Genomic DNA, 19697 nt, shown 5'->3' on the forward strand with positions numbered 1-19697 from the left:
CATCAAATTCCTTCATTAGGTGCCTTTTTATTACCAACTGCTTCTGCCCTTATGACATACTTGTTTGATGTTTTGGAACTTTTTGTAGGTTAGTTTAATTTTTTTCCTGTACGATGCTCAGCTTGCGGTGTTTGGGTCCCTTGCAAACAGACTGTATGGGCTAGGTTATGTGTATATTAGTATGCTGCTTCTTTCCATGAGTAATAAAATTGTTGGAGTATATAAAGTTATTTGTCCTTCCTGAGGAAAAGCCACAGTTAACATGTAAATGAAAAGATCAGGCTCTGTGCCATCATGATCCCTAGTAAAAGTGTGAGATTTGCCAATCTGCATTGGTCTAACAATGTTTGTTACTGTTATTTTTCTAGGGTGCAAGTGCTTACATTCTAAACTATTTTCTGTACATTATGTGGGCTCTATGTTTTGCTTTCCTGGCAGTCTCTTTGGTCAGAGTGTTTGCTCCTTATGCCTGTGGCTCTGGAATCCCAGAGGTGAGTTTCTCTTTGTGCATGAATATCCAAGTACCAAACAAAACAAAAAAATGATGATTTACCACCTTTTCCCGTTCCAGAACTATACTATGAGATAGCATAGAAACAAGAAAATTGTCTTTCCATCTCATCTGACTTCATTCCTTTGTCTGTGCTTTTATGGTGCTCATCTAAATTTTTCATAGTATAAAGTATTTGAAGGTCACCGTGACAGGTTAATGCACATACTTGTTCATTGCCAGAGCTTGAAATAAAAATCAACGTCTCGAAGAGACACATACTCACTAGAAGATTATATAGAATTTTCCTTGAATTAAATTACTTGGGTCAGTTACAAAACCAGTTATTTTCTAGGCTAGGCTCTAAATAAAAGCAAAATAAAAAGAAGAGGGAGGGCTACAAAATTAAGGTTTCCTGAGGTGCCCATCATTTGGAATGCCTGAAACGTGTCTGGTGCACATCTTTTGCAAATTGTGTCCCTGTACACAATGTCATCTACATTATGCCAGAATGACAGCATTATAGCAGCCGAAATATCTACTTGATTTTCAATATTTTACGTATTGAATCTCAGTCCATATTTAAGCTGTTAGAATGAAAAACCTTGTAATTCAATCAGCAGAGCTACTCAAAATCTTTGAAATCAGAAGAGTCTTTTGTTAAAAGTGCTATGGAACCACTGGAAGTGTTATTTAGGAATCTGGCAGAGAGAATCAACAGCCCAAATTTTAGAAATCTTGGCATACTTTTGTTCTTGATCTCTAAGAAAAGCATCCAAATGTTTTAAAAAACCCTACCTCAAATAATTTGAAATATTTAAATAATTTTCATGTTTCAAAGTAGTCATGTGTGTCTTTGTTACATGTTTGATATATCTATGGGTTTAAAAACTTTTCATAGTTAACTGTAAAGCTAGTTTCTGAGTGGTAAATCCCTCATGTGAGGTGATGCTCAGCTCCAGCCCATTTCCAGGCCTAGAGTCCAAACCCAAATCCCATCCTGTGTAGCATGCACATGCCTTGTGCTCTATCCTAGCCAATCACACGCAAAATTAGGAGAAAAAGCATCAAAATAAGATCTTTCAGACTTTCTCATTTCATCATACTTGCATGCTTTTGTAGTGCAGCAATTCCAAATATTTAGAACTTTTTTATGTGTTTTAACTGGAAAAAGCCTGTGGTTGTTTATTTGCTGTTTTTCCTGCTTTGTTAAAGTTGAGTCTAGTTTAACTCTGATCTTGTAAGCCAAGGAGATATATAAGAGTTTCATATTTCTATTGATCTCTGTGAGAGTCCTTACTGACTGTTATGGGGACCACCCATAACAGCAGTAAAAGTGTGGTCTGCTTAACCCCTGCTCAGATATTGCTGTGGGAAAGCTGCCCTACCTGTGGTTTCTTTCTCTCCATCACTGTCTCTTTTCAAGCAGTCTGCAACTTTTTAAACTCCACTGGAGTTTTAACTCCATTTGAAAGTTCAGAGTAGAAAAGGTTTCTTCATCTCTTCAACATGTTCTTCCTGCTTTCCAGATAAAAACCATCTTGAGTGGGTTCATTATTAGGGGCTACCTGGGAAAGTGGACGCTTTTAATCAAAACAGTCACCTTGGTTCTGGTGGTATCTTCAGGCCTCAGCCTTGGGAAAGAGGGGCCGTTAGTCCACGTGGCCTGTTGCTGCGGAAACTTCTTCAGCAGCCTCTTCTCAAAGTACAGCAAGAATGAAGGAAAGAGAAGAGAGGTGAGGTTGGCTCACGTTATCTCTAATTTCCCTGTCTGATTACTCGGGGCTTCAAAGGACTCATGCCTTGTATGTAAACATTTGTTTTGTAGGTGCTTTCAGCTGCAGCCGCTGCAGGAGTTTCTGTTGCCTTTGGGGCTCCAATTGGAGGTGTGCTTTTCAGTCTGGAAGAGGTGAGACCTGGAAGTTCACTCGCTTCAATAAATATATTTTCATTTGACACTTTTTTCTAAGATTACTCTTTTTTTTTCAAGTATTTATATGCTTATTTTTTCTTCTAAAGCAAAAACAACCTTTGATTTCCAGTAATAAGAAATAACCAGATATTTTAGCCTAATTTGAGTAGCAGAGCAGCACTGGCTTTCTGGAAACAAATTAGATAATTCAATTTGGAAACGTGTCTCTGGGCTGAGCTTTCTCCAGCTTTCCGCATGCTGATGCATGGGCCAAGCTGTCAAGCATCCATCTAATACTCTCTAGACAGCAACTCTGAATTTAGATTTATTGATTTTTAACTAGTTGCTGCTCCCTGTCTGAAATCTGAAAATGCCTTATCTAATACCTTTGTGAACATATTCTGGTTGTGGTAAGGACTAGTGCTCCCAGTGAAGTAAAATGAAACAGGTGGGGATGGCAGTTAAAAGGAGCACCCTCTGTCACACTCCGTGAAATGTTTATGGTCTCTTCTTGGTTTTAGGTCAGCTATTACTTTCCTCTGAAAACCCTCTGGAGGTCATTTTTCGCTGCTCTTGTGGCTGCCTTCACACTGAGGTCCATCAATCCTTTTGGGAACAGCCGACTGGTCCTGTTCTACGTGGAGTACCACACCCCCTGGTACATGGCCGAGCTCTTCCCCTTCATCCTACTCGGCGTCTTTGGGGGCCTCTGGGGCACCCTCTTTATCCGATGCAACATCGCTTGGTGCAGGAGGCGAAAAACCACCAGACTTGGGAAATACCCAGTGCTGGAGGTCATAGTGATTACAGCCATCACTGCCATCATCGCCTACCCCAATCCCTACACACGGAGGAGCACCAGCGAGCTGATCTCGGAGCTCTTCAATGACTGTGGGGCCCTGGAGTCCTCACAGCTCTGTGACTACATCAATGACCCCAACATGACCCGGCCAGTGGATGACATTCCTGACAGACCTGCCGGCCCTGGAGTCTACTCTGCCATGTGGCAGCTCGCCTTGGCTTTGGTGTTTAAAATTGTCATCACGATATTCACTTTTGGAATGAAGGTAAGTTGGGGACAAGTGCAGAAGCTGTCGTGAGCACAAGGCACAGAAGGGTTGCCATTGGCAGCCTTGGTCTGGCTGGCAGGGCTTGTGTGCCTCTGACTTACGCCCAGCACGTGGGTGCTGCTGAGATGCTGCTGGCTCACCTGCCTGCCAGCACCTTGCTCTGCGGGCCCCTGTCGCAGCAGAGAGATGAGCCCTGCTTTTCCACCTTCTGTACTTTTGTTAGGTGAAGAAGAAGTCTGTATGGGAATTTAAATCTGCTGTTGCCAATAAGCAAATTCAAGATGATTCCCACTGCGGCTGTTTTTTAGCTCTGTCATGGAGATGGACTATTTACATTGTTATTTGTCTTGTTAGATTAATGTCTTAATGTGACTCAAGGTAGCTATTCTCAGGGAATTAATAATTTTAAATTGACTATTTTACACATTTAAAGCATCACAAAAATATAAAAGTATCTGAAAAGGTCTATTTTTAAGAACTGTAGCTTGGAAAAAAGAGGGAATGAATGGGAGACTAATAGATATATGATTTGATTATTCTGGATTTGCAACTTTTTCTTTCAACAACTCCTCCTCCCCCTAAATGAATGACAAAAGGTTCAAGAACAATTTATCCAAGCTTTCAATATATACTAAGATGTTTTTGGTGAGCTCTATATATCTGATTGCTAGAGCCCATAAAAAACACATATCTGTCTGTCTACATCTCCTATTATCTGAGCACTTAGTTCTGTATCTGATGGCAGCAGATGATGGGAAGTTTTTCTGGGTTCTACATTATATTTTATACTGTACTCAAAGCTGAAGTATCTCATCTTTCTCTTGAACACTACACTTGAACTGAGGATCCATCTTTTAGCCCTTCACTCTGGAAACAGATTTATGGCTGGCAGCCCGTTATTATGCTTGTTCATTTAAAAACTTTGCTTCTTTATTTGACATTTGGTTCTTTATTTATCCTATGTATTTAAAATATGTTAAAAGCAGTTGACAGTTTCAACTATTTTGTAAAAAAACAGACAAAATAGCTTTACCCACTAAATCTGGAAGACTCAATCCCAACTGTATTAGCAAAGTTAACACTATATGGTGTAGGATATAGCATCTGCTGTTATCAGTCCTAATGCCTCTGGGCCATGCTGAGGTGGTTAGTTTAGTTCTCTAGAAAGCTCAAGGTATATTTTCAGACTTAAAAAGTTGTAACACGCTTTCCTCTCTAAAAACAACAAAACACCATACAAGCCCATGTCAAACATTTGAGTTGTCTTCTCCACTGGGGAATAGATCTCCAACTTGCAGGTACGTTTGACATCTAAGAGGAAACACACTTAGGCAAGGCAAAGTGAATTTTCATTTTCTTTTTTTTTCCTTCTCATTTCAATACTGTATCTTAATGATTTGTAGCTTGTCTGTATAGCAGACAACAAAGTAATGATTCACAGAACTTCCTGAAAAATACGTAGCAAACTGAGATGAAGAAATTGCTGTCTGAGCAGTCAACCTCTTTTCTCTGAATTTTTATTCTGCATTTGACATTTAATTTAAAATCTGGTCTGATTTAACCTGAAAATGTATTAATAAAACCATAAAGTGCTCCATCTGATAGAGGGTGAAATCAAGATGTTATTTTCTGTTAAGCTCCTTCTTAAGCCTGTGACAGAATCATGAGCAGTTCCTGACTTCCTGCTGAGAAAGCAATAAAGGCAAAGCCAGGAGCATCTTGACTTCAAAAACAGACTGTTATTCAGAAACACCATGTATCTCCCTAATTCAGTGTGATGCAGCAGGTAGGATTCAAAATTAATTTTAAAAATGCATTAACATTTTATAAAGCTATTAATACACACGTAGCCACATAAACTCAGACACTGCAGAAACCTATGTCAGACCATGGAGATCAGCACTGTAGGCTGCCATGAGGCTATGGCCTTCTGACCCAGTATTTAATAAGGAAACTTGATTTTCTTACTCATGATAAAAAATTGTTTGATACTAGTAATTTTATTCAAGGTGCTCATGTGTCTTTATTTCATTCCAGATCCCTTCAGGCCTTTTCATTCCTAGCATGGCTGTTGGAGCCATAGCTGGAAGGATGGTTGGGATCGGAGTAGAGCAACTGGCATATCACCATCATGACTGGATCATCTTCAGGAACTGGTGCAGACCTGGGGCAGACTGTGTCACACCAGGACTTTATGCAATGGTCGGAGCTGCAGCTTGCTTGGGTATGAAAAAACATGTATACATGAAAAACACTGATGTTTGGTGGCATACAAATTGTATTTGTGTTAGGTGCTGTGCTGGCATTTCTGGATGTAACAGAGGCTGAAATCAAGATATGATGGTCTAAAGAATGGGAAGCTGCCTCTAATGACCTCCAGTGATCTACCAGGTAGTCAGCAACAGAGAGACTTGCAGCCACCAATGGCTACTCCTTGTAATCCGTCAAAAAGCACAGACAAGGAAAATAAAAAACCTAAAGTTAGGCTGCAAGTTTCCACGTAGCAGTGTTTTTGCTTGGGTTTTTTCCTTTTGATGTAATTAAATTCATTGTAACTGGACTAAAACTATTTACTTGTTTAGACTGTGCTCTCTCTCAGTGCAGGGAAAACAATTCCTGGTTCTGATCAAATTTTAAGCTTACAGAGGTAGAAATTCTGGGTCTTATTTTGGCTGTGTGTCATGCTATGGTCAACTGAGCAGTATTTTGTTTTTTGTTTTGACCATAAGCCAATGTCAGATTACACTCAATTAATAGGATTTATTGGATATAACAGCAATGATCTGTTAACTATTAAAGTAAGATCATTGAATAATACCTCACATATCAAATTTCTATCCATAGATGCAAGAGGAATGTTACAAGCATACCATCTGAACATTTTTTTCCTGATCATATCTTTCCCTTCTGTACTTGTATGGCCTGTCTTGTTTAATTGTTGTTATTGATATTGTCATTAGCTGATGAAAAAATAGTGGGGTGCATAACACATGATTAATGTGATTGGGTAGGTTTGAAATGAAAGATGTACTCAAGGAAGAGCTGGAAAATTTTCATATTTGGATGCTTATATTGGAAAAGCAGAATCGTTTGTGTGGTCAGTTATAGAGGAAGGAAGGGTGGGATTTGCTTGAAAATTTAATGTCTGTAATATAGACACAAACATCTGAGCTAGCTGTCTTGATACCTTTCATAGTTAAACCAGAAAAATGAGATACTGGAAAGATCAGTCTTATCTGGCAACACACATCTAAAACCAGGCAAACGAACAGATAAATTTGGCCTCAAAAGGGCCTGTTTTTCTCCAGAAATTACATAGGCAATCTGGATCTTCCCTTTGGATAAGAACACCTACAGCAGTGTAGACACATTAAAATAGCTGGGATTAATCTTACTGTCAAAACAAGTAAAGTGCTTCCTCTTCTTGATAAATGATCTTAATGTTCATAATAGAAATACTACACAAAAGTTTTGCTCTGATATTCCAGTTGATCAGCTACTCTGCATAGAATGATAGAATCTTAGAATATGCTGAGTTAGAAGGGACCAAGGAGTCCAATTCCTGGCCCTGCACAGGACACCCCAAGAGTCACACCATGTGCCTGAGAGTGTTCTCCAAATGCTTCTTGAACTCTGTCAGCCTTGGTGCTGTGACCACTTCCTGGGGGAGCCTGTTCCAGTGCCCAACCACCCTCTGGGTGAAAAACCTTTTCCTGATATCCAACCTGGATCTCCCCTGATGCAGCTTCATGCCATTTCCTCGAGTCCTGTCACTGATCATGAGAATGAATAAATCAGTACCTGTTCCTCTGCTTTCCCCACGTGAGGATGTTGAAGACCACAATGAGGTGTCCCCTCAGTCTCCTACAGGCTGAACAGACCAAGTGACTCAGCCCCTCCAGACCCTTCACCATCTTCATTGCCCTCCTTTGGATGCTCTCTAATTGCTTAAAGTCTTTTTTATATAGTTGTGCCCAAAACTTCACACAGTACTCAAGGTGAGGCTGCAGTAGTCTCTTCTTTTAAAAGGTCTAGATTAAGGTGCAGTGATTTTAATAGTATGGCGAGACATACAGCAGAATGGTCACAGCTTGTACTTAAGCCCAAGACCTGTCTTGTCTAGAGTAAAAGATATGGAGTAAGTATTAAATGATCCTTACTCTGGTACCTGCTCTCAGCTTTTCAGAGCCAGAAGTTTAAGGCATTCCTCAGATGAAAGTCATATCTGGATCATTGTGTTAAGTAATCAACAATCTAATTTTCCTGTATGCTGCTAGATGAACAGCATCTTTTAATGACCTGTTTCTGATTTCTCTCATCTAAAATGGTACTTTATTTTGAGGCCTAAAAATAGCAATTCATTACATTTACCTTTTGAACAGAGGCAAGGAAATGTTACCTAATAATTCAGGGATACATACACACTTGTCTGCAGTTATGCGGGTATTTTTATCCTTTAATATAAACTGATGGAGCAATGAGGTTGCTTATGAAATTAATACAGAAAGACTAGACTGAAAAATATAGCTACAACTCTGTCTATGGCTGCATGCCTAGATGGCCTCAAACCAAGTTATACACAGTTCAAACTGTATTACTATAGTGATATCAAAAGCTAGGCTTTAACTATAACATAGCTCTTGCAGTAGCCCTAAGCTATTATAACACAGGATTTTGTAACCGTGTTGTGCCCAAAGATAATGCTTAGCTTTCTCTTCAGTATGAATCCTATAGATAGGCCAGTGTGAAAGCCACCTCTCCGTGCTCCTACCTGCCTCAGCCATGGTACTTAACCTGATTCTTGGAGTCATTTTGGCGGGGTAATGGCAGGATTTAATTTTAGTTTCTGAAGTTTGAGATGATTTTTTTGGCATCCTTTCTGTCTTTTGGCATTCATTGTTTGCTTTTCAATGTTAGCATCTTTGGCATCAGAAAGTTCACTCAACCTTCTTGATGAAAATTGCAGTAGATGAAAAATATGTTTCTTCAGTGAAATAAGCCCAAAAATACTTCACAAAGTATAAGGGCAAAGTACTCAGCATGAATAATTACATACCTTTACAAGTGTAGGACTCAAAAATATAAATGAGTTGCTTAATATGTATACCAGCACTGAGAGAAACTTGACTCTTTTCCTTGTTGGCAGGTGGTGTTACTCGAATGACGGTCTCTCTGGTGGTGATTATGTTTGAGCTAACAGGAGGCCTGGAGTACATTGTACCTCTTATGGCTGCAGCTGTCACAAGCAAGTGGGTGGCAGATGCCTTTGGAAAAGAAGGGATCTATGAAGCTCACATTCATCTGAATGGCTACCCATTTCTGGATGTGAAAGATGAATTCACCCACCGAACCCTGGCAACTGATGTGATGAGACCAAGACGTGGGGAAGCTCCTCTCTCTGTTCTGACGCAGGACAGCATGACGGTGGAGGATGTTGAGACACTTATCAAAGAGACTGACTACAATGGCTTTCCAGTAGTGGTTTCAAAAGACTCGGAGAGACTTATTGGATTTGCACAGAGACGAGAGCTGATTCTTGCAATAAGTGAGTAGAGTATCACTGTGCAGAAGTTTGATTTCAAAAGGAATTTTGATTTACTAGTTGCTAGGACCTGGAAGCTGGAAGCTTCTCTGTTGCTTCATACCACCTAGTAGAATTCTGTGGGCTTGACCTTTGTAGGCTTAATTTTGCTGTCACTCAAACCAGTACAATACAGTTCTGCTAGAGACAACAGAGAGAAACTCAACTCGTATGGCCAGAATTTTTGTCAGAACTAGATCAAAAGCCAGTGCAATGCTGAACTTCCTGCAGTCCCCATGGGCTGCCAGAAGAAGCTGGAGCAGTCATAAACTTTTGTCACCCTGTGATGAAATATGAATCCCTGTGCTTCTTTTTGTTGTACTATCTCAGTTTTTCTCACATGTAGGCCTTTATCTCTACAGGTGGAAACTTTTTCAGTGGAGGATGTTTGGCAAAAATTGCTGAATTTTGTCTAGCATCCAGCAGATTACCTGAGAGCCCACATCCAGACCATCAAAGGTCCCAGCAGGCCTTTTCCTGGTTGGCCTGATGGCTAAGTAGGGATGATTGAAAAACAGGTGTATTGGATGAAAGCAAGTTTTCCCAGCTTTTCTGTATCCTGGACATCCAGAACTGCAGAGGTCTGCAAGGCTGGCAAATCAACCCCACTGTCTGCTCCCAATTCTGGCAGTCCTGTTGAGGCCCAGATGGGCAGGCAGGCAAGCTGCTGTCTGGGCATGGTTGCCTTGTACTTTGCAGGGGAGTGGAAGATCTGGTATATCCAAATCTCCTTGACTTGGAATTATTCTTCTCTGCCTGGACTTGTTTCATCCCTCTGCTTCAGGCACCTTTAAAAACCTGTTGTCTCATGAAAATTCCCATATTTTTCAGATGAGAAAATTCATAAATGGAAAATTGTGGTTGTTTTTGAAGGGCACTTTACAGCTCTCTTCTCACAAAACTAAAATAAAATTTGAAATAACAGTGCTCTTTAAGGACATTTCTTTTAATGCCTATTTATTTTCATGTCCATGATGAAAAAAAGACTCGGTCTAAGTCATTAGACCTAAAATTTATATTATTTTATTTAAGGACACTCAACTATTACTTAATTCCCCTCTTCTCATCTCACAGAATAAAGTCATCAATACTACATTGAAAAAGAAAAGAGATGACAGAGATTTCACAGAGGTACTGTTTCAACCAAGAATCCTCAGCTTCTTTCTCAGGCCCAATTAATTGTGCATCAGCAGTATGCTGATTCCCTGGTGGTCCAGGGAATACTCTGGGGAAGTACTCCAATTCCCTCATACATCTGAATTCTGGGATGATGGCAATAGCTACCGAGTCCTGCATCAAATACCCATTCACACACAGCTATCTGCCTCATGATTTGCCCCTACATAATTTATTTGTTACTGAGCAGAGCACTGAGCATGCTCTAGAAATGCATCCAGTACCTGTAAAGTTAATGGCAATGCCATTTCCAATTGCTCAGAAGCATCCTCGGGAGGATTGCATCCTTCCACTGATCCTTGTTGAGTAGGTAGGCAGGTCAGGTAGGCAGAGTCACCCTCTGGGAATAGGTGTCTACATTTTAGATGGCACCTACTTTACAGTCTTACAGAGGGGAGTATTTGACCCTGTAAAGCTTTTCTTAAATTTGGCCAGCTCCAGAGGCACTGTACAAAAGGCAGAGCCTTGGACAATAGTCAGGTGGCCTGTATAACATGCTTTTCCCAGCGTGGAGTTGAGAGAGCAACATATTTGATGTAGGCTGTGAAATGTGAACTCCTGAATATGAGAGGCTGTTACATTTGGGAGAACTAATTCACTCTCTAGCTGCGACAAGAGCCTTCTGCATCGATTACTCTTTAAAACTAGACATCATCATCCATTTACTTTGCTCTTTCTGTTAATCTGTATCTGCTTTTCTTACCCACCGACTGCAAAAATGATCCATTCTGTTTTACTTTACTCCTACTCCCCCATCCAGTGAGACTGTGTACAAAATCTACCATTTTTCTGATGCCACTGAATTTACTCTGTAGTACTACATCGTTCAAATTTCTCCAGAGAGATGTTTGACATGGAAGAGTGAAATCATGGCTTTGGCTAATCACTGTTGTTCAGGGTTATTGCTGTCTTGGGAACAGCAATGTGGTAACTGAAGTGCTTGGCCCTATTTCTTTGGGTGCAACTTTGGGAAGGAAATACCTTGCTGTCAAAGGTTTTTATCAAAGGGTGGGAGTTACCTTCAGTTTGATTAATGTTACCTCTTGGCACAGATCATATATCAAAGAACTATGCAGGCATATTCACACTTGAAATTAGACATATGAATCAAAGCAAGCTGAGACAAAGCTAGCATCATTTCTGTAAATTGCAATAGGGCTTGTAATATGTAGGGTGAGAAGGTTGAAAATCATATACTGTGCTGATATTAGGTTTGAGCCAGCACTGCTCCAGTTCCAGAAATATTACAAGACAATGACCATTAAACATAAAAAAAATTGCAGCTGGAATATGTTGCAAACAATTACTGTCTACACATTACAAGTCACAGGAGCAGGTTTCTGCACTTTGATTGATGGCAATGAGCTCCAAGAATATATACATATGTTTTGAGTATGTCTGATTTGCTGTATCTCTTAAGAACAGAAGCAACCTGTGTTAATCAAAGATAGTAATTCTAACTATTTACAAGAATTTATAAAAAAAAAAAAAGAAAAGGAGACAGAGTTAAACCCTCAGAGCCAAACACATGATATGCTTCTTCTGGGGAGAGAGAAGTTGTCTCTCATTTGGATATCTGTCTCATATATTGTTTACACCTTATAGTGTTGAGTAGAAATGAGGTAAACACTACAAAGAAAATAAACTACTTCCATGCTAAGAATTCTTCTTGGAGCATACTTTAAAGTAAAAGGCTTATACTGATGACGTAAACTCCAGATGCAGGGTGATGTTCACTTTGTAGTTTGATCAAAGTATTAATGATAGCTTTTGAACTTTTAAAAGTGGTCAAATATGTGCTATTGAGAAAAATGTATCAAACTCATTTATCCCTATATTTTGTTCCTCCCTTTACTATTTTCCTTTAAGTAGGATAGTATTTTTCATTTCTCTTTTAAAATATATATATGCAAACTCTATTGAAGGAATTGAGAGTAAGCCTACAAAATTCATTCTGCATGCCAGAGAGGTGTGCTGGTCTAGAACAATACCACGCTGCCCCTGAATCCCTGGGATGTGAGTTTGTCGTTCCCTAGCTTTGCATTCATAAATCCATTCACCGTGTCCACATTTTCCCAACTCCACTGAGAAGTTTTTCTCCAAGCCAGCTGGGACCATACACAACAGCTGCTGACTCCACTCAGTCAGGCATATAATAAAATTTCTTTTGTGATTCTCACAATGGAGGAAATTACATATGGTCATTTGAATTTGACAGAAATTGGATTAGTGATGTTTGTGAAGGCAGCAAGCTGCATATTTATTCAGAAAAAGCATTATGCCAACCAAGGAATAGTAAGTGCCTGTGAAAATATCACTTATATTTGCTTCAAGGGAGCAATGTCTCAAAGAAATTCAAGTTTGCTCAGTAACTCCAGCTTCTGGGAATTAAGTATGTTAAAGACAAAACCAAACTTTTGCTTTCCAAAGGAGGACTTTTTTTGTTTGTTTGTTATCAAGCCTAATTCACTGTCTACATTGATCTTTCTGTTGCACAGAGAATGCAAGACAGCGTCAGGATGGGGTGGTGAGCAACTCCATTGTGTACTTCACTGAGGACCCCCCAGAACTGCCACCCAACAGTCCCCATCCACTGAAACTGCGTCGTATTCTCAACCTGAGCCCTTTCACTGTCACTGACCACACACCAATGGAGACTGTGGTAGATATTTTCCGAAAACTTGGACTCCGGCAGTGTCTTGTCACTCGCAGTGGGTGAGTAGTTGCTGAGTCAAGCACACTTAGAGAATCTGAGGAGATTTTCTTCAGCATTAAAAAAACCACCATTTTTTTTATTTAAAGGCAAGTATAGACGGGAGCTAATTAATCACCACCTCTGAGACAGTCAAGTGAATATTTTTATTTTTTCTTATTTTATGAATTGAAGAATAAGGGAACATCACCCAGAGTCTCTCCAAGGCAGCAAAAGTAGTCAGACTCAGAACCAAAATGGTGCTTGCTGGGTTTTATGTTTCATTCTGTTCTCCCAAATCCTTAGTGTATTTAGATAAAGTAAATATAAATATGAAATAAACTGTTCCGACTCCCACTGTAACTCAATTTTCAACAGAGGCAGATGTGGCGAGTAGTATTGTTTGGAAGGAATGTGTCTCTTTCTAGACATCCGGCTAGATTAGATGCTTGTGAAGAGTGTGATAAAAGTGTCCCTGGCAGAAAATTAATCTGTTCAACTTTGTTTATGGGATAATGAAAAGGCGTATAAACCAAAGGCCCTCAAAAAAACCAGCTGAAGGATGTGGGCAAACATGAAATTAGGAGAGCAAAAAGCTGCACCATGTGGAGTAGAAATAACATCCCATAGTTCCAATGGGATTTGAGATATTTGGGCATTGTGGCTCATCCCAGGATCCAGCAGTAAGAAGAAACTTTAGAACAGGATAACAAGCCAGAACCATCACTTTCAAATATGGAAGACTAAAATTTATTCTTCTGTCAAAATAACTTTGTTATGCAAAAATATCATATATCAGTTGTTATTATCAATGGAGTGTCCTCAACATTAAGAAAATAAGAATCATTATTGGGATGCAGATTTAGGTCCTGATTTTAGGTGCCTGGATTTGGAAATTTTGACCCTGAGTTTTGGCACCTACATGAAATGAAAAGTGGAAAAACTATAACAATGACATTGTTTCAAAATTCAATGCCTAATGGTCTTCAAGGACTGGAAGTAAAAGCCCTTGAATACTGAGGGTTATGAAATTTTTGACTGTTGGGGCCAGACATCCCCTAGGCCATGTCTTTCTTGACGGGCATAGTATATTTAGGTTCACATAAATGAGAAATTACCCTTTAAATTTGAAGGAATTATGCTGTTGGACAGCAAGAGCTTCAGAAATTCTGTGCTTTAGCTTACTTTGTGTATTACCAAGCACTGATGCCTTCGTTTTGTGCTGTTGGTCCTCTGCAGCCTGAGCCTAAGGAAACTCATTATTTTGTTATACGAAGTGTTAGTTGTTGTAGCTCCTCACTCAGTCATGTTCCCAACAAAAAGAGGTAAAAAGCCAAAGTATTTCACTTTATTATCATGGTCAGAGTAGTAGAAATACATGAGGTGAAAATACTTTTATAAAAAGATAATCATTGGGGAATAGATGAGATGGACAGTGCTATATGGAAGCACTCACAAAATGTCCCTGCAGCTGAACAGAAAAAAACCCTGGATGATATATGAGATGATTGTTGACCTTTCCTTTCCTTTTCTCCTCTAGGAGGCTGCTGGGTATCATAACTAAAAAGGATGTATTAAGACATATGGCTCAAATGGCAAACCAGGACCCTGAATCTATCATGTTTAACTAGACTGGTAAAGGAAGAAGAAAGTAACCCCAAAGGAATCTCTTCTAGATTAACACAAAGGCTATGTTTGGTGTTTCATCTTGTTTAAAAAGAAAAAGGTAATGTGTATGAGGAATGGCCTGATATGCCTCTGACAGAGGGAGTGGATGCAGGACAGCACTTATTTAATGAGGAAGGCAGTTTAGAAGCTCTGAGCAGCTGCAGAGATCAAGCTGTGTTTCCTTAATGAGATTCCCAACAGCTCAGTTGGAGTGTTGGTGGGTATAAGTGATGCGATGCTTAGAGAGCCAGGAGCACCAGTGGGATGCATTAAGTTCACAGTAACTCGTGAGGCAGGTGTGAAGGGTAGCAGACACTGTTTATGTACCAGCTGCCAGGAGAGGTAAAGGTCTGTGTTCCAAGCTAGAGAGTGTATATTAAGTAATGTCACTTGCTTTGTTACTGAAATCATGGCTATTTATTTGCTACTGAATTATACCATTTTCATAAGGGAAAAAATTGTCATATTTTTAAAGGAAAGATTTTGTCATCTTCATTTATTTTGTAAATGTTAAGTGAATCAAGACTGGAGTTAAGTCCTCAGAAGGGAGTAAGAGTACACTTCATCTCACTTTAAAATATAATGTCCCTTGCTCCCTGCTTTAGTCCTTTGAATTTTATACCATTTAGCATTTCTCTCAATCAACTCCACTTACTAGTATTAAAATGTGACTTATTTGTAAAGATTTATTTTTTCTCTATGCAATTTTGCATACAGGTACTATAAAAATTAGTGTAAAAGATAGAAACCCATGAAGGAATTTTCTAAAGCACTAAAAGGATGCTGATATCCATCTCTCATCAGAGTTAGTGACAAGAGATTGAATACCTCACCTGTCTCCTTGTGTACATCATCGTTTTTCACAAACTGATCAAGTTTTGCATTGATTCTTGGTCCTCCATTTAGGTCCTTTTTGTCATTGCTCTTTCTTGGCACTTATTCTGTAACAGATCTACTCTTCATCCATCTGTCAGTCATAGGATTGTGGAATTCCTCTCTACAACACTATGACTGGATAAGATCAGAGGGACTGAGAATGCAAATGATGATAGCAAAGCTTTAAGTATTTATCTGTTTTCACCAAAAGCAAAATATTTAACAGACCTTGGTAGGGAACTCTTAAGTCGCTCAGGTAAAAATGCTAAATTTTCCTAAACGTCTGTTCTGGTCCTATGCGAGATACAGAAAGTCAGCCCTTTAGTCAATACTGCTCTGAGTAACAGAATACCAAATTGTACTCCCAGTTCACTGCCTAGCGTTTGCTTTAGAGCTATGAGCTTAAAGACTGGAGAAAGGTTGCATCCTAACTTGGATGCCCTGAATCCCTTTCAGATCTCCCAAGAGTCTGGTCCCTTCATTTAGGTATCTACGACCTCTTGTATTTTTGTTCAAATTCATGTAGATAACTGGTTGTGTCCAGATGGTCTTCCTGGACAGAGACGAGCCATGTCCTTTCATGCCAGAACAACCTGTTGCTTACTCCAGACCAAACCCAGACTGTTGGTCTAACATATAGGCAATGTACATGACTATTGTGTCCCTGAACTGAGACAACTAGTCAGGTGCACCCTGAAGTTACATGTCACAAATTCCTCCTCTTATTTCCTATGACCCTGCTTCCTTCTGGCATGTGTCCCACTGCATTCACATGTAGTATGGCCCAAATTGTTGAAGTAAAAGAAACGGAAGTAAAGGGATAATTTTAATCTGCTAAGTACTCCATTTAACAATAGTGTTTGCAACAGATTGACATAAATTTATGTAGCTCTTGCCAAAGCCCATAAATATTTCAGTGTATACTTTTTGTTAACTGAACATCTGCAGCACAATGTATTATTAAAGGGATATTGTTAAAACTATATGAACTACAGAACTGAGCAAATCCTTCCTTCTGAAAATAGGAAATACAACATAATATGGTTATTTCTTATGTTTTTCTGTGAAGCCGTCAGCAGTCAAACTCATAAAAAACCAACCAAGTCAACAACAAAGCTCATAAACACTGGATGCCCTCATTTGAACAGAGATGCCATCATAAAATAAAATCAGTTCATTACCACAACTAAACCCAAGTGAGGCTTTGTACAAATGTCAGTTTCTACCCAAAACTTCTAGAATCTAAGGGATTTGGACTAAGCTAAATAGGCTGACTTTTGAGAGCAATCTTGTTCTTAGATTAAAACTGTAGAACTGTGTTCTACTTTCCACATTTGTAGCTGTTGATGTTAATACACACGTTTGATGAACACTTTCTCTGTCTTCCTTTATGTTTATGTAATGTATTCTCTCCATCTGAGCAATCCAAAATACTTTTGTTTGTAAGCCAAGAGAAGTAAGTTGGTAAGTGAATTCAGCTACTATTTGAAATCAAATTCAAGGCTTCAGGTAAAAGTAGAGGTCTAAAGTCTTCTCTATTAGTGAAGGAAATTTCAGTCCTTGTAGCATTATAATGTAGTTCATGGAAGGCTAACTCTGAAGAGCATCCATAGTACTGAGAGCTATGTTTGCTAAGAAGAACCAGGATGGTGTATCAACACTGAAAAACATCATTTTCTGAGAAAAAGACATGGAGTTGCCTAACTGAGGTTAATCTGGCTATGAATATGAATTCACATGGGTATTGACTTAGTTTATTATCTTAAACTCAGTGGCTATGCATAGGCATAAACTTGTGTGGTTAATTCCCACAATTAAAACCGAGTCACCCCTGTGATAGCTTGTCACCTTGTCTTATTAGGCTATTTAGGAGGAGCCCTCAGGGTTTAAAAGCAGGATCCATAAAAATGGCATGGTGGTTTGTAAGAATCAACAACAGAAGGAATCGAGATTTATGCAGTTATTGTGGGTGCAGTTTGACCCTGGGGCTATCACTCAAGTAAAAAGCAGGTAAATGAGTGTACAGCTCTCTTCTATTAAGCATTCATTTTTAGATGGAATGCTTTAAAATATCTAAGGGGTCAAAGGAAAAACCTTTAGATATGTAACTGTGTACTGCTGCTCCTTGTTCCAGTGTCTTTTCAAAATTTGTTAAACCCCCTTAGAGCAGGGGCTGATATCTAGCTGTCCAGAAATGGCACAGTCATGGCTAACTTCATTTGCTTGGCGTTATCATCAAGGCTGAGGCTGATGCCAGAATGACACGGAGGGCTTTGAAACTGGATAGACTTCGCTAATTAGAAAACTTCCTCCATGCTACAGTTTTCGTTGCTCTTCACATGAGTGTCTGAAAGGAAAACACTCTTAATATAAATGAATAATATGCTTTTCTCAAAAAATGCAGTTATGATATAATGATTTAATTTATTTCCCCATAGCAAGCCCATTATCAGTCACTGTTTTCTATCTGTGTTCCTAAATATGTCTCAGAAGTTACTGAATAGACTCCAAGAGGCATAGATCTCGGCCTTAACTACATATTTGAATTTGTAGAGCTCAAGATAGTCACATAGTGTGATCAATCTGAGTTACATAAGTACTTTAGTATATACTGCTCACTTTATGCAACCTCAGCTCAATCCTTGTGTTCAAGCAGTTGGCCTTCAAAGGTGTTGAACTAAACAAGAGAATAAAAACCTTTAAATGATGCAAGTTCAGTATTGTACCTTTGTTTTGCATGAAGTGTTCACTTGCATTCAGCTTCTGATGTGTACTTGAAGCAATCTGTACCAGAAAGTTTAATAATAAAGTACAGAACATGAAAGACATTAGACAGACACTTTGACTGTCACAGTGATACTAATTATTAATTCTTATGCTTTGATGAAGCGGAAAAAGAATATTTAAGACGTACCGGAAATTCATGGATTCCGTGTTGAAATGACACTATAATTATGACTACAGTTTTGCTTTGGTTTTATTTGTTGGGTTTTTTGTTTGTTTGTTGGTTGGTTTTTTTTGTTTTGTTTTTTTAAATTGTAGAAAACAGTGTATATGTTGCACCTTATAAAAATGATGTTTGGACTCTATTTTTTAAATAAAACTGACTTACAGTGCTGGAAACATTTCTTGGTCATCTTATTAATTAGAGAAGTATTTCACTTAGTGTTTCTGTATGATTTTGATGTTTCCTTTTCCACCTATAGGGATAACTCAAGCCTGATGAATGATTTAGGATATCCAATTCAATTATGGGTTAGGTAACATTAAGTAAAGAGTTAGTAAAGTTCGTGCAGTGGACTTCAAAGAATCATCCTTGACAGCTGGCTCTTTTATTTTCAGAAAAAAATGTTTTTTACTTCAGCATCATAAATTCCTTAGATATCTAAAAAGAGAAGAAAAAAGAGTTATCTTACTAGGTTGTTCTGTTTACAATAATCATGAAACTTCTTTAAAACTAGATGTTGCAAAGTCCCTATGGTTTCACTTTTGGATATATTTTTCAGTTGCACTTTAATTCAGAGCTAAGATCAAAGACTTAAAGTGACAGGTTCAATCATGCCCATTTAATTGGATGAAACATCCCCTAAATCTCTGTCAGAAGATAAATTCTAGGTAATAGTGAGCTCCAGAAAAAAATCCAAAGCACAGGAGGTACCATCACCAGTCCTTTCCTTTTTTACAGTAGCCTCATGGTTAGAGGCTCTGGATCTGGTAGGGCTGGAATCCAGTTATAATGTTAGATGAATGTTCTAAGTCACACAATACAGGTCTTGTGCAGCTCAATTAGTTACTATGGTACAGCTCCTTCTTTGCTAACTGCTGCTCTAGTTGTCTTTCTGGCAAGCCAGAAGGAGCATTGTCCTACAAGCATTTGTAGACTTCTACTTAAAGATAACTCAGTTAGCCATTCTGAGTCAGGTTGAGATGCAGATTCTGTATCTTAATTGTCATAGGGAACTTTAGCTTCTGCTTATAGTCTTGTAATTAGCATACTGGGGGGTTCATCACATTTTTAGGCCTCACTGTAGCCTGAACGCAGTACTTAGCTTCATGTAAGTGAAGTTAAAACCTAACATCTATTTGTCATTGACCAGAATATTTAACCATCTTCTATTCAGTCACTGCTTGAGATCAATCATCATTTAGATTACTTTGTTAATTCATGATTTTTAATCTCTTTCCTACATTTAAGCATTTGTTTAATAATTTTATTTATTTATTTCCCAATT

At 38.8% G+C, this 19697-nt stretch overlaps 1 protein-coding gene across 2 annotated transcripts in view; it reads left to right on the forward strand.

The window, feature by feature from the left end:
• CLCN4 (chloride voltage-gated channel 4) overlaps nt 1-18588 on the forward strand; it is a 39949-nt gene extending 21361 nt beyond the window's left edge. For both annotated transcript variants that reach the window (XM_027675154.1, XM_027675156.1), the window contains exons 5-12: nt 369-491; nt 2020-2226; nt 2319-2399; nt 2924-3469; nt 5510-5696; nt 8619-9017; nt 12728-12944; nt 14462-18588. In XM_027675154.1, the coding sequence (XP_027530955.1) occupies nt 369-491; nt 2020-2226; nt 2319-2399; nt 2924-3469; nt 5510-5696; nt 8619-9017; nt 12728-12944; nt 14462-14552 (1851 nt within the window). In that variant the 3' untranslated portion in view covers nt 14553-18588. The remainder of the gene's footprint in view (nt 1-368; nt 492-2019; nt 2227-2318; nt 2400-2923; nt 3470-5509; nt 5697-8618; nt 9018-12727; nt 12945-14461) is intronic.
• Nucleotides 18589-19697: the final 1109 nt, after the last annotated feature.

The sequence above is a fragment of the Neopelma chrysocephalum genome, unplaced genomic scaffold (genome assembly GCF_003984885.1).
Source record: "Neopelma chrysocephalum unplaced genomic scaffold, ASM398488v2 Primary Assembly neopelma1_25, whole genome shotgun sequence".
NCBI classification, from domain to species: Eukaryota; Metazoa; Chordata; class Aves; order Passeriformes; family Pipridae; genus Neopelma; species Neopelma chrysocephalum.